The sequence below is a fragment of the Drosophila hydei genome, unplaced genomic scaffold (assembly GCF_003285905.1).
Source record: "Drosophila hydei strain 15085-1641.00,03,60 unplaced genomic scaffold, DhydRS2 tig00008134-arrow-pilon, whole genome shotgun sequence".
NCBI lineage: Eukaryota > Metazoa > Arthropoda > Insecta > Diptera > Drosophilidae > Drosophila > Drosophila hydei.
The window spans coordinates 2,862,802-2,876,399 of NW_022045843.1; the positions used below are offsets into that span (position 1 = coordinate 2,862,802).

A 13,598-nucleotide genomic window follows, 5' to 3' on the forward strand; every position below is an offset into this window, starting at 1 on the left:
TTTGTGCACATTTCAGCTGCTGCTCCGCCTTTTATGTGGCTATTAATTAAAATAGTTGTCATGCAGCTCCGCAATCTGATTGCAGCTGATTAAACGTTTAATTTGTGCAAATTGCAGCTAATTGCGAATTTGTTAAAACTGGGCTCTTTGGCTGCTTCAATCATTCGTGTCATGCGGCGTATACGTGATGTTACGTATACGCCCGGGCACACAGCAAGCAGCAGCCATATGCACTACCAATTTATGGCTTCAATAAACATAAAGTTCATAAACTCCCAAGGCGCCGTTGCTCATCATTTGCAGCGGATTGTCAGGAGTAACAACAGCAGCAGCAGCAGCAGCAGCAGCGGCGGCAGTAGCTGTGCAGCGTCGATGTTGTTGCTCGGTCAAATAAATAATGAAAAAGAAAAGTGATGTCATAAAAATTTTATCTCTTAACTGGAATTGAGCAGCATGAACAAGCAGCAGCAGCAGCAAAGGCAGCAGCAGCAGCAGCAGCAATGGCGGCAGCAGCAGTTACTGTGGCTGCAACACAAAAGCATAAGCAACAACAACTCTACACTCACTCACACACACACTCACATACACTTTGGCACTTACACACACACACAGAGAGACACTCACACACATATACATACATATGAAGCTTGGTCATTTTCATATAAAAATTGACAATGGCGTTGGCCCTTTATACAGCTCTCTACATGGATCAATGTGTGTGTGTTTTGTGTTTGCAAGCAAGTGGAAAATGCGACAAAAGTGAAGCAGCTGTGACGCCCTCTCTGTCTCTCTCTCTATCTCTCTCTCGCTCTATCTACATGTATATATCGCATAGGAGCAAACTGCATTCGAGTACAAAATGCACACGGCATGTAGCTTTATCAGCCAAGAGCTATATAATAGCACACAGCATTACAACAAATAACAAATAACAAACAACAACAGCAACTATAAGAAAAACGATAACAACAACAACAGCAGCTAAAGGCAAAACCCATTCAAAGTCAACAAAGCAGCTGAGCTGCGATTTCTCCAGTTGTTGTTGTTGTTTAGTTTTCTATTTATACAAAAAGAAAACAAAATAAAACTGAAAATTCGCATTTTTGTGTCTGAAAAGCCAACAGCTAACAAATATGGTAAAACATAAATTCTATCAAAGGTTTTAGCTGCAAATGAAACATGCTTTTTGCAAAGTAATTTTATTTAATTAATTTGTGCGACATATTGAGTAAAATTGTATAAAAAATGTTGAACATTTTAGCAGTTGAAACAAAAATATTTGAAAATAAACGTTAAATGTGTAACTGAAGCGACTTTTATTGAAATGTATCTCTAGGGAGTCAAAGCTCGAAGGCAGACATATATAGAAGTATACTTTAAGAGCGCTCCCATAGATTTAGATTTGAAAGTAGATTCCAAGTTCTTGGCTTTAATACATGTATAAAGTAGAAACAGCAAGTGAAAAACTAATACAAGTGAAATATTAATGACAATGTCGTATTCTAAATATATCAGAATTGATCTAAGACAACACAAAAAGTCTCGATAACTCAATGATTTCTATGTTCTTGTTCATGCCTGAATCATAATACTGCTAAGACTTACATAGATGATATGCTTACATGGCCATTATATAGCAATCAGAGTCACACATATTATCAAGTAAATCTATAGCTTACATTAATGTACTTGAATCGCTGCTATATTAGAAACTCAGCTCATTCTGATGCCCCTAAAAATATCTAAATTCTATATTATGACTACATAAACCCAATTCTTCAATCCAGATTTAAGTACTCTTTTTTATATTTAAAAGTTTCAATACTACAACTTTTAACTGTATTATATAATAATATTTTCCGCTAGCTAAACCTTCTGTAGCATCCACAAAAGAGCTCTACAAGTTTTCTATGAGCTTCTTTCGACAGCTAAATGCACAATTTGACCGACGCTTGTTTGGCTTTTGAGTTGAGTTTCACTTTTCAAATGGTTAAAACTATAGAGCTGTAAAAAACTATTAGAACTTATTTTTAGAGCGCAGCTCAAAACTTATTTAGAGGAAAAATAAATTTTTATATTTCATTTCAATTTTCGTTGCTAGTAAAAAAAGCTCGAAAACAACTTTTTCAAAAGGTTACGCCCCGTGCATTGCGAACTTTCGCTTTTGACTTTCAATTAAATGATAAACAAAAAAGGCAAGAAATGTGCACAGGTTGTAAGAATATGCGTATGCCGGTAAACACAGTTCCCAATTTGTTGGCTTGAAATGCTTTTAATGTGAAAACTTTGCTACAACGCCTTGAACAACATATTGTTGCCGCTGCCCGACAACAGATGTCGCTGGCCAGGTTGTGCTTGCTTCCTAGAAGTCTCTTTTACAGCTCACCCCTCTCCTTCTGCTTCTCTCTCTCTCTCTCTCTCTTTCGATGATTAAGTTGGAAAAGTTTGGGCAGGGCAAAAGGAGGCCAACATTTTTGGCAAACAACGCGGAGTCGCCCCTCGCAAAAAAACAAGCAAAAGTTCAAGTTGTGTAGGGCAAATGCAATCAAATGTAAGTACAACAACTGCAACAAGGTTTTAAGCTGGCACAGCAAGAGAGCATAGCTGGTGGCAAGTGGCAGGTGGCATGTGGCAGTTGGCTGTGTAGTTGAATCTAAAAGCAAACAAAATATTGAATATGATTTGCAAACACATGTGCGCGCGGCACGGCTTCAGTCGCTGTTTAAGCCTCGCAACTCCCAATCAATAACACATGACTGTGTTGGCTCAATACAACGCACACACACACGTTGTTTTGATGAGCTGGTCTTTATGGCTACGTGACTTGATGTCTCCATCTTGCGCGTCTCACTGGCCGTAAATAGAAAATGAAAAGCGAAAACAAGCAAATCGAAAGGCAGCCACCCCGCCACACAGTAAAGCAGGCTATGCAAATATCTGCCTTGGTTGTCGCCTTTTTACGCACCTACACACGTTACTTTCACATACATAGCTAACCAAATTCGTATACGTATGTATGCGTGTTTCTGTGCCTCTGATATACTTCCTATATTTACATAAAAATGCACTCGATCTGCCTTTGCCCACATGTGTGTCAATATAAATATATATATTTACATTTCACACACACACACACACGCACACCCACACATCTCTGCTACTTATTCGCACATTTGGCCTGACAATGTTGCCTGTCATACTCCTCTCTTGCTCTTCTCTGTGTCTTGCTTCATGTCTAACATGCTAAGCGTCTAATCGGCTTTGACTTTGACTTTAATTTTTGCCAGCTTTTGTCTGACTTTTTCCCATGCTATTTTTATGCTCGTTCATCAATGAAAATGGAGTATATTGGTTTTTGTGTGCTTAAAGACAAGATCTATGCTAAATAAACAATATTTATTTCTTATTATTCGACTTACGGCGACTTTTGATTGCTAATTTTAAGCTCACAAATTTTACAGATTTTTTTAAAATATATCTTAAGCTGCTATATCTCCTAAGCTATACACATATCTCTAAAAGCAACCTTTACAAGTGATAAAAAATATGCGGAAAAATATTTTATCCTATACTAACTTCTACAATTGATCACCTCTTTTAGAGCTCCCAAAAAATATAGCCGCGCCTACTGGAAACTGAGTAACTATATATTTGAGAGTTCAAAAATGAAATAGAACATAAATTTATATAGAACAAAAAATTTATAAAATAATGAAATAATATGCAAAATGTTGTTATATTTGATTTATAAACAAGTATTAAGCAGTCAGTTATGCCCGACGGAAACATGCTTACATGGTTTTTCTTTTTTTGGATCTTAGCCTAATGCACTCTGTGGCAAATATGCTATATGAAAAAGCTGCCCCGCATCACCCTCGTGCCACTCAGCTGCAGCTGAGGTATTCACATTCACTTGACCCGCAGCTTAACTTAGGCTTTTCGACACCAGTTTAGCTATATATACACATATATTTAATATATATATATATATATCTATATATATATATATATATATATATATATATATATATATATATATATATATATATATATATATATATATATATATATATATATACATATTAATTGACTCGACTGCCTGACTCAACGGCTGGGGCTTAGTGCAAGCGACTTATTCGTAAACTGTTGAGCCTTGGAAGTAGCTAAAGGCTAGTTTGCTACTCCTGACATTATAAATAGGTTAAATGAAGCGTTAGGCTGCAAATTACGCAGCTAAAAAGCTAGTTGCATTAATGTTTTAAAAGTTTTGCTTAAGTTAAATATTAAATTTAGCCAATATTTATTTAATTAGCTAATGCATGATTTTGACTTGATCATTCTTTCTTATAATATTTCATTTGAATTATATTATAAAGTCTTTTCAAACAATAGAAAGAAAGAAAAGGTAATATAAAAGCTTAGAAACCCGTAAATAAACTAATAATAAGCAAAGCTGCGTTTAATAGCATATTAAATCCAGCTAGTTTTTATAACAAAGCTAACAATTTCAACTAAGCGTCGAGAATTTAAATCGAGAGTTTTATCTATTTTCATTTTCCAGTCTCTGCTAAGCCAATTTGCATTTTTTTACGCTTTAGAGTTAATGCAGCTGGTAAAGGTATGCGTGCTATGTGGGATTAAAAGGAAGGAGAAAGAGAAAGAGAGAGGAGGAAAGAGTAACCACAAAATAGATAGGGCCCTGATATATATATGTATATATATATATATATATATATATATATATATATGTTTATCTATACCAAAAACCGCAATTAAAATCATCAACAATTTATAGAAGTTTTATTTGTTTTTTATTTTTAGATAATCAAAGTGGAATTAAATTAAATTTAAAATAATTGCTGCTGTGAGTATATAAATGCTACATATATATATATGTATATACTGAAATGCAGTTGCCAGGCCCAATTTGATTGACTTCCAGGCTTTATCTTGTTGGCCAATGTGTCGTATACGCAATGTGCCTAATTGTCGGCCAGCTGAAAACTTTCGAAACAAGTTTCATTTGTACACATTTAGCTGCAGGCTAAACAAGGGTAAACGTGCGGAGTGTGGGGTAGACGACATCAATAATAAATGGCATTTGGCAGAAGTTGTAAACCTTTTTCGGCACTTATCTGTCACACGTCAGACAGCGCCAACATCATTTGTCAGAGCCACAGCAAGCAGGAGGCGGACAGAGGCAGGAAAGTAGATGTAGGAGGAGGCGCCACCAGGCACCAGGCACCAGGCACAATATCCTCTTGTCACGCTCAATTGTTAAAAATGACAACTAATTAATTTCTGTCCGGCTGAGTTGACCAACTGTGTGTGAGTGTGTGTGTGGCACTTGGCTCTTGGTTAAAAAAGGATTGCGAAGCTGGCTTGGCAGAGCAGGGCGTATACGTGTTTTTATGAAAATCTGATAATGCATAGATAGACATGGCAATACTCGAAAGCAGTTTAAAAGCTGTTCACAAATGACTTCATTAGGGGCCACGCCCACTATAAAAGGGGGGCTCTATGTGTGTGTGTGTGTGTAAACATGGCCCGCAACCAGGTCGCCAGCACTTAGCGCAGATAAGCAGCTCAGCTTTGCCGTGCAATGAGGCTTTTGCAAGTGGCTACCAGTTAACCAGCTGGGGATTAAGCGAAGAGCGGGATGAAGACAGCGAGAGAGAGATAGATAGAGAGAGTGTGTGAGAGAAAGAGAGGAGTGAAAGAAGCGCAGCAGCTTGTTGTGCTTGCTTCACAAATGCCATCATTAACTGAAGCTGCCTGCTGGCGTTTGCATTGTTTGACTTCGGCTTTCGTAGCGCTAATGATTTGACTGTGTCGCAATCCCAGGCGCACACACACACACATAGATATATATATACACAATAACCTCTGCTCTGTATCCTGCAACTCCTCTCTGCGGTCAACTTAATGACTCGCCACAAAACAGAACAAAAAAAAACTTTGCTAACTGCATTTAGGTGCATTAAGCGCCATAGCCAAATAAAACACATGTTCCAAACTGTTGACTACTTTGATTTCCACTCCCTGCCACGCCTCCCTGCCCATTCCTAATGCCGCAATTTGCTGCCAAGCTGTGTTTATTACAGAACTGTGGCTGGCGCCCAGCGTGGCGGGCACAGCTTCAACTGTTGCCCTGGTTACATCTTATGCAATACATATATACATATATACGTGTATATATATACATAAACTCCTACATAGTTGGCACTTGGCTACTCCCAAAAACTTTGAGACAAGTTTCCGTTTCTACTATATAATTTTTTTTTTGAATTTGCGCCCCGTTTTGTTTGCTGGCGACTCTGCAGTTGGTGACATTTTCGGCAGCCAAAAACTTTTGAACTTGGCGCGTAATGAAGCAGCCCAAGGGGTGGCAAAGGGAGGGGGTAGGTGGCGGTTTGGTTGCAAAGTGCTCGTTTGGCTTTTGAGTGGAGTTCATTACGAATGCCGCCACGCTGCGCCGCGTGTTGACTTATGCATAATTACTGTTTTCTATAGCCAAAGCAGCCGCTGGCCAGGAGAGGCAGCAGGGCGAGCGGCAGGGGCAGGCTTAAAGCCAGGGATAGAGTTGCCGGCAGAGGCAGAGGCAAGGCTAGCTGCCAAGCTAGAGGCAGCAGCAGAGCCAGGCACCAAACAGGCATCAGGCTGGGGGCAGAGCTCCAAGCCAAGGCAAATTGTCTGCAAAAGAAGCAAAGAAAGTGTGGGACATATTGCACTTTGTTGGGCAGCGCAAATTTTCTTTTAGCCAACTAAGCAGCAGCAGCAGCAGCAGCAGCGGGCCAAAAAGGTTTTGCTGCAGCGTTTCATATGCTCATTTGGTGTGCATGACGCACTGACCTGTTTCAAATGCAACAAAAAGAAAACGTTTTAAAGCAGAAGGAGAAGAAAATGAACAAACAAGAGAAAGGCACTTGGTGCAGTCAACTGGATTCTTAGGCAGCGTGGACAGCCGGACGCAGCAAGTGAACTGCTGCTGCTGCTGCTGCCGCTGCTTCGTCTGCTGCTTATATAGCATACTTTTTAGCGCCCACTGCAAAGTGCATAAGACTCAGAGTATGTAACGTCTTGACCAGAAATATTTATGTACTTAAACAGCTTCTAATGAACTCTGCTTGTGTCTCAACTAATATGTGAAGAGACTTATAATATGCGGAAATTAAGTTTTCCCATAATTATGCTAAAGTCAGAAAATATTTATAGCATATAATAGATTGATAGATCGATTCTGATTCACATTTCTATTGCGTGTAAATTTTGCATTAGCTAAGCTTAGATACACTCTAGTCACATTAGAGATAAATTAACTATTTCTTTTACATCAGCTATAAAGTTGATAGATGATGATAGATGGATAGATATAGATTGTTGGATGAATTGATAGACAGATGGATAGATAGATAAATGTATAGATAGATGTATAAATAGAATTCAGATAGATAGATAGATCGACAGATAAATAAATAGTTGGATGTTAGATTGATTGATATATTTTTAATTTATAAAAAAATATATATTTTAGATCTAAGGACAATAATTTATACTTTTATTTATATAACTGACACAATTATTATTCAGAATAATAATTATGCAAAATATAAAAATTTAATCAAAATGTTACACTTAGTGTCAGACTATACATTTCGCTGCAATTTCGAAGTGGCTTTCCGAGTTGTATTTCTGTAACACCCACAAAATTTTATTTAAAAAAAATGTATTGTATCCAATAGAGCTATTTCTCATCTTCAACTCACGTTTTTAATTTCCTAAAAATTTTAACTAGTCTCCGAGTAAACGTTCAAGCAAGAGAGACTTACGCAAGACTTAGAGTAAAAGAGAGGGAGGGGCAGATGGTTAATAGAGGAACTATTCAATAAATTTAAAAGTTATTTGTATATACATATAAAGCTCTTAGCAAGTCATTTGGCAGTCGAGCAATGGCTGACCGTGTTTTACTGTACAGCCAGAGCAGCGGAAGCCTTGACCAGAGACCGGGTGGGTGGCTGAGTTGGGTTTGCTTGGTTGGGTGGTCAGTTTGCTGACGTTTGGGATAAAGTCAAGCGGATAAACAAGAGATTAAAATGTCATAAACAATGCTTTTTGAGCATCCAGCTAAAACAACTTAATGAAAGCTGCAGGTCACACAGGCCGAGACGGAGCTGGAGCCCGAGCTCGAGCCAAAGAGCAGAGAAGCCAAGCGTAAAGTATTACGTAAAACTATTTTTGAGACTTGAAAGTTTTTGCAAACAATCAACACGAATACAGAAACACAAACACAAACACACACACACACACACACACACATAAAACCATATATCTTTAATCCTTATGTGAAGTCGAGAGGCAGCCACAGCAGTAACAGCAGCAGCAGCGGCAACAAAATGTGGCAAGAGGCGCAGTCAATAAATTTTCATAAAACTTTTGATTTGTATTTATGAGTTTTTTGGCGCGCTGGAAACTGTGGGAATTCAATTAACTCGATACGATTTGTTGTTTTGTTGTTTTTTTATGTATTTATATATGTTTTTGTTGTTGGTATGTTTGTAAAACAATTGAAAAACTTTATTGTGGGCGGGTTGGAGCATACATAAATGATTTATATTATCATACAAGGGCATACAATAAATTTTCGCCTAATGACAAAATAAAAATCGGGCTTAGCTTACAAAAATTCACACACATTCACACACGCACAGTCACACACACACGCATAACTCACACACACACAAACCGAACACAGTGTGCGTCCTTAAAAGTAATTTTTGTGCATTTGTTTTTTTAACATTTTCAACTTAAACAAAATACTGCATAAAAAGATCAACAAATGCAGCAGCACAAATCGTTGCAAGCAAAACTATATAAATATATATATATATATATATATATAAACATAATTGAATTTACGGCTGCAAAGCCAAGAGGCAGTTGTGGCAGGTGCACATGTTATGGTTTCTTCTTCTATTTTGATGCTGAATGTGACTCCCACCTGGCTGCTCCTCAACTTTGCGGGCATAAATTTGTACATTGTATGATTTATAAATTGTGAGCGCTAATTTCCTGCCTTTTTTTGTTTCTTTGTTATTTAAGTATTGTAGTGATTATAGTTATTATGTGAAGGTAGGAATGAATATTGAATATATCGGATATCGGATATCTCTACTATATATGCACAAAAAGAAAACAATAAGAGGAGAAAAAACAAATGTGAAGCTAGCAGGTGATAGCGTCTAATCGGCGCTGGCATTGATCGTAATGGTCTTGCCCTTGGGATCATCGAAACGATCCATGGTCTTGATATCCATCATCCAGCACATACCCAGGAAGACAATGACCAGCAAAATGACAATGACGAACAGGCCCATCAAAATGCCGGGTGTTACAAAGCCCACACAATCCCAAGAATCACCGAATGGAAAATCGGACTGCATTTTGTCACTGAATGGCGCCTGCAGCTGGAGTGAGGTCCATGTCAGCGAATTAATTTGATTCTCCTTATTGACTGGCGTATACCAGGTCGTATTGCCGCAGGTGTATGAGAAAGTTGGCGGCGCACTAACTCCAGGTGTACGGAATGTATCGGTGCCATAGGCTGCATTGCTCACTGTATAATAGTCATCCACGGTGCTATAGGAAACATCAAAGGTGATATCGTTTGAGGTATCGGTTTTCAGCGCAACGGAGAACTGAGTGCTGGTGGCATTGGTAATTTTGATGCTCACGACATTTATTGGTGTCGTTGAACCCGCTGCCTGGTTATAGTACTTAACATCGATGAAACTAATGGCAAATTGGTTGCCTTCGTAAAATCTATTGTTAGTTGTCTCCGCTGCCGTCCAACGACGTACGCGACGCTGGACAACGGGCGCTGTAGCAGGTGCCGCGAAATACAGATAAGCTACCTTACAGTTCAGTTGCTGGCTGATAGCAGCTATGGCGGAGTCTGTATATAAAAACAATACATAATTAGCTCAATTTGGGTAGTTGGCCATCAGCAAGTACTTACCATGTGACTGAAGTGTAGCGGCACGTGTCTCTTCCACATCCTCAAAGGAAACGAAATGTGCGGTGCCTGCTTCGCATTCAACTGGATGCACCAGCTGACCATTGGCATCGACGCTGTTGTGCTGACGCTTTTGGGCAGCTGCACGCAATGCCTCAGCTGGATTCTCAACGCTTGTGTAATAAGTCTTGGGGCTAACGCTTTGTAGACGTGCATAACAGGATTGGGCATCGCTGGTGGAGCACAGGAAATCCTTGTTGCTTAGCTGGAGTTAAAAAGAGACAGAGAAACGTATATATTATGATAATACGCAGTTATTTGCATTTGCACTTACGCCATTTTCCTCGAAGGCCACAACCATGTGATCTTTGAGCAAAGTCGCTAGCTGCTCTTGAAATTCAGACTGAGGCACCGTGCGCAGCGATGGCTTCGTTATACTGTTATTAAGAATGGGAGTCGCAAATAAAATATATAAAGTTAATCATTACGAATAAAACACCCACCTGTTGGCACCCCATAGAAAAACGGGCGTCTGCTCGGCCAAGGCGACTCCAATGACGCACAATGCAATCACCGATTTCCACAACATTTTTTGTTGCCTGGCTCGCTGTTGCAATCAATCAAATTAAAATAAAATAAAACTATAATCAATAAACGAACATAGTTGAACACAATTAACAAATAAAACCAACCAAAAATGAACAAAAACTACAAACGAAAAATGTGGTAAAAGTTTTTCGTTTTGCACTGCCCGATTCTCGATTTGCGCTGTCAAGAGTGAAAAAGTTTTCATATGACAGGTCATGTGATGGCCAAGCAGCTGACCGATTACGAATGCACTTAGTCGATATCGTAGTCGATTCGACATTGGCAGTCACAGCGAAGAATTATCGCTATTATGCTGTGAGCGCTAGACTCTGTTTTTAAATGAAAAAACATATGATATACTTGTTATATAAAAGTAAATAAAAAATTATTGTGTATATAATAAATAATTGTAATGATCAATTTAAATTATTAATAGGTACAATATTAACCATAATATTTATGCCTTTAAAGCGATAGTTGCTATCGATAGCTCACCGACCTCATTAGACCACCATCACTAATAAGAGGCCGACTTAAAATCAATTTTGTTTTTTTGTTTTGAGTAAATTGTGTGGATAATAGAGACAGATTGTTTACTTAGCGTGCACTGAAAGTGTATGGCAATGTAGTGCCAAGCAGCCTATACGAAATGCGTCTGCGGCGCCGCTGGCATCGGCGGATGCGGCGTACAATTGAGAAAATCTATCGGCTTAAGATGCAGTCGAGACGTAAACTAATTTTCTTAGCACTATTTGGAGGGTTATGCTTGCTGCTCTGGGTAGCAGGGCAACAAATTTTTACTGCTTCAGATAGCCACGAAAGTAGATATTATAGCGAAACTCATTGTGCACCCATAGACGCCGTCTATACCTGGGTAAATGGATCTGATCCCGATTTCATAGAATCGGTTCGAAGATATGACGCCAGCTACGATCCCTCACGATTTGATGACAAAAATGAGCTAAAATATTCGCTGCGCTCATTGGAGAAGCATGCTAGCTGGATAAGGCATGTGTATATTGTTACCAATGGCCAAATACCCAGCTGGCTGGATCTGAATTACGAAAAAGTCAGCGTGGTGCCACACGAGCTGCTCGCACCGAATCCTAAGCTATTACCCACATTTTCTAGTGCTGCCATTGAAACATTTTTGCATCGTATACCAAAGCTATCAAAGAGGTTTCTATATCTGAATGATGATATCTTTTTGGGTGCACCACTCTATCCGGAAGATTTGTATACGCAGGCGGATGGCGTGCGTGTCTATCAGGCTTGGATGGTGCCCGACTGCGCATTGGACTGTCCCTGGACCTATATAGGAGACGGTGCTTGCGATCGGCATTGTAACATAGATGCGTGCCAGTATGATGGCGGTGATTGCAGTGAGGGTGGCATAGGAGCAGCAGCAGCTGGCCAACTGCAAGAGGAGCTGCATAATGCAGCTGAAGCAGTGGCTCCTGTGGCTCATTCGCCTGTTCATAAGTTTCCCAATATGGGCTTGCAGCAGCTCTTCAAGCGCAGCTCCACCAACTTCAAGGAGTTGATGAAGCATCGCAATGTCTCCACTTTGTTGGAGCTGCGTCGGATTGTGGAGCGCTTTAATAAGGATAAGCTTAAGTCCCTGAACCCTGAGTTCGATGTAAGCAGCACTAGCGCCAGCAATTTGCTGCACAAGGAAGACTTCAAATCCTCTACAGACATTTACTCGCATTCACTAATAGCCACCAATATGCTGCTCAATCGCGTCTATGGCTTCAAGGCACGCCATGTGCTGGCCCATGTCGGCTTCCTCATCGAGCGTAACATTGTCGAGGATATGCAGCAACGTTTCCAGCAGGAGGTGCAGCAGACGGCTGAACAACGCTTTCGAGCGGCGACAGATTTACAATTTGCTTTCGCATATTATTCATTTCTGATGAGTGAGACACAAACGCTGAGCGTCGAGCAAATCTTTGATGAATTCGATACGGATGGTTCGGGCACCTGGTCGGATCGAGAGGTGCGCACGTGCCTAACACGCATCTATCCGCCACCGTTGGATTGGTCGGCGATGCGCTACTTCGAGGAGGTGGTGCAGAATTGCACGAGGAACATGGAAAAGGATGGGAACAGCAATAAGATTGTGCATTCCACCTTGGTCTACGAACGCTACGAGGATTCGAATTTGGTAAACGATGAAGTAATAAAATCTCTGCAACAATTAACGTATTTCTTTCTGCTCGTACAGCCCACCATAACCCGCGAGCTGGTCTATCACTGCCCCTTGCTTGCAGAAGCTCTGACCGCCAATTTCGGCGTTCGCTCCAAATATCGCTTTCATGTCAGTCCGAAACGCGCCTCGCATAGCAACTTTATGATGCTTACCTCGAATCTGACAGAGGTTGTCGAGGCGCTCGATCGCATGCGTCGTAATCCGCGTAAATTTAACTGCATCAACGACAATTTGGATGTTAAGCGTGGCGACGACAATGAGCTAGTGCGTCATCTTCTAGAGGATTTCTATTTATCCTTTTTCCCACGTCGGAGCAAATTTGAGCTTCCGCCTCAATTTCGAAATCGTTACGTCTCCTGGACCGATTATCAACGTTGGCGTCGACGCAAGCGCGCCGTCCTCGTGGTTGGCTATGGTGTCAGCCTGCTTCTGGTCATCTTTCTGCTACGTTTGCTCTGCCAGCACAAGGCGAAGATCGTGCGCCGTTGTGTGCAGCGACTGTAGACGATACACATATATTTACTGATATTAATATCAGCCTTAAGGTTGTATTTCTTTTGCTTTACATTTCATTTCATTCATATTGTGATAAGTTCAATTGAGATATACGCCATTTCAGTTCTAGTTATATAGAATATAGAGCTCTGACTGTATCTAATTTAAGCGCAATCATGAGGCTAACGTTAAGCGTAGCAAACTGATAAATCTCTTAATTCGACGAGGCTAAAGAAAAAATCTACAATTAGTTTAAATCTTACGTAAATAAATAGAATTTTAAAAAATTAA

The 13,598-nt window shown here is 39.9% G+C and overlaps 2 protein-coding genes across 2 annotated transcripts; one reads left to right on the plus strand and one right to left on the minus strand.

The window, feature by feature from the left end:
• Positions 1-8,929: 8,929 nt before the first annotated feature.
• Positions 8,930-10,804, minus strand: LOC111604114. Its single transcript, XM_023322021.2, has 5 exons — positions 10,705-10,804; positions 10,516-10,619; positions 10,347-10,449; positions 10,016-10,277; positions 8,930-9,952 (listed from the first exon to the last, which is right to left on the minus strand). The coding sequence occupies exons 2-5, from the start codon at positions 10,599-10,601 to the stop codon at positions 9,240-9,242; spliced, it is 1,164 nt and encodes a 387-aa protein (XP_023177789.2). The 5' UTR covers positions 10,602-10,619; positions 10,705-10,804; the 3' UTR covers positions 8,930-9,239.
• A 315-nt stretch (positions 10,805-11,119) lies between these two features.
• LOC111604105 (N-acetylglucosamine-1-phosphotransferase subunits alpha/beta) lies at positions 11,120-13,530 on the plus strand. Its single transcript, XM_023322009.2, has 2 exons — positions 11,120-12,767; positions 12,828-13,530. Exons 1-2 carry the CDS (start codon positions 11,250-11,252, stop codon positions 13,314-13,316), a joined length of 2,007 nt encoding a protein of 668 aa, XP_023177777.2. The 5' UTR covers positions 11,120-11,249; the 3' UTR covers positions 13,317-13,530.
• The last annotated feature ends 68 nt before the right edge of the window (positions 13,531-13,598 follow it).

What these genes read in the sequence shown, in the direction of transcription:
- LOC111604114 (XM_023322021.2), bottom strand. Translation starts at nt 10,601, where the DNA reads ATGTTGTGGAAATCGGTGATTGCATTGTGCGTCATTGGAGTCGCCTTG. An exon ending in TGGCCTTCGAGGAAAATGGC is followed by an intron (nt 10,278 to 10,346) that starts GTAAGTGCAAAT and finishes TTTTAACTCCAG; the next exon opens with CTAAGCAACAAGGATTTCCT. An exon ending in CGCTACACTTCAGTCACATG is followed by an intron (nt 9,953 to 10,015) that starts GTAAGTACTTGC and finishes TTTTATATACAG; the next exon opens with ACTCCGCCATAGCTGCTATC.
- LOC111604105 (XM_023322009.2), top strand. Translation starts at nt 11,250, where the DNA reads ATGCGTCTGCGGCGCCGCTGGCATCGGCGGATGCGGCGTACAATTGAG. An exon ending in GCTACGAGGATTCGAATTTG is followed by an intron (nt 12,768 to 12,827) that starts GTAAACGATGAA and finishes CTGCTCGTACAG; the next exon opens with CCCACCATAACCCGCGAGCT.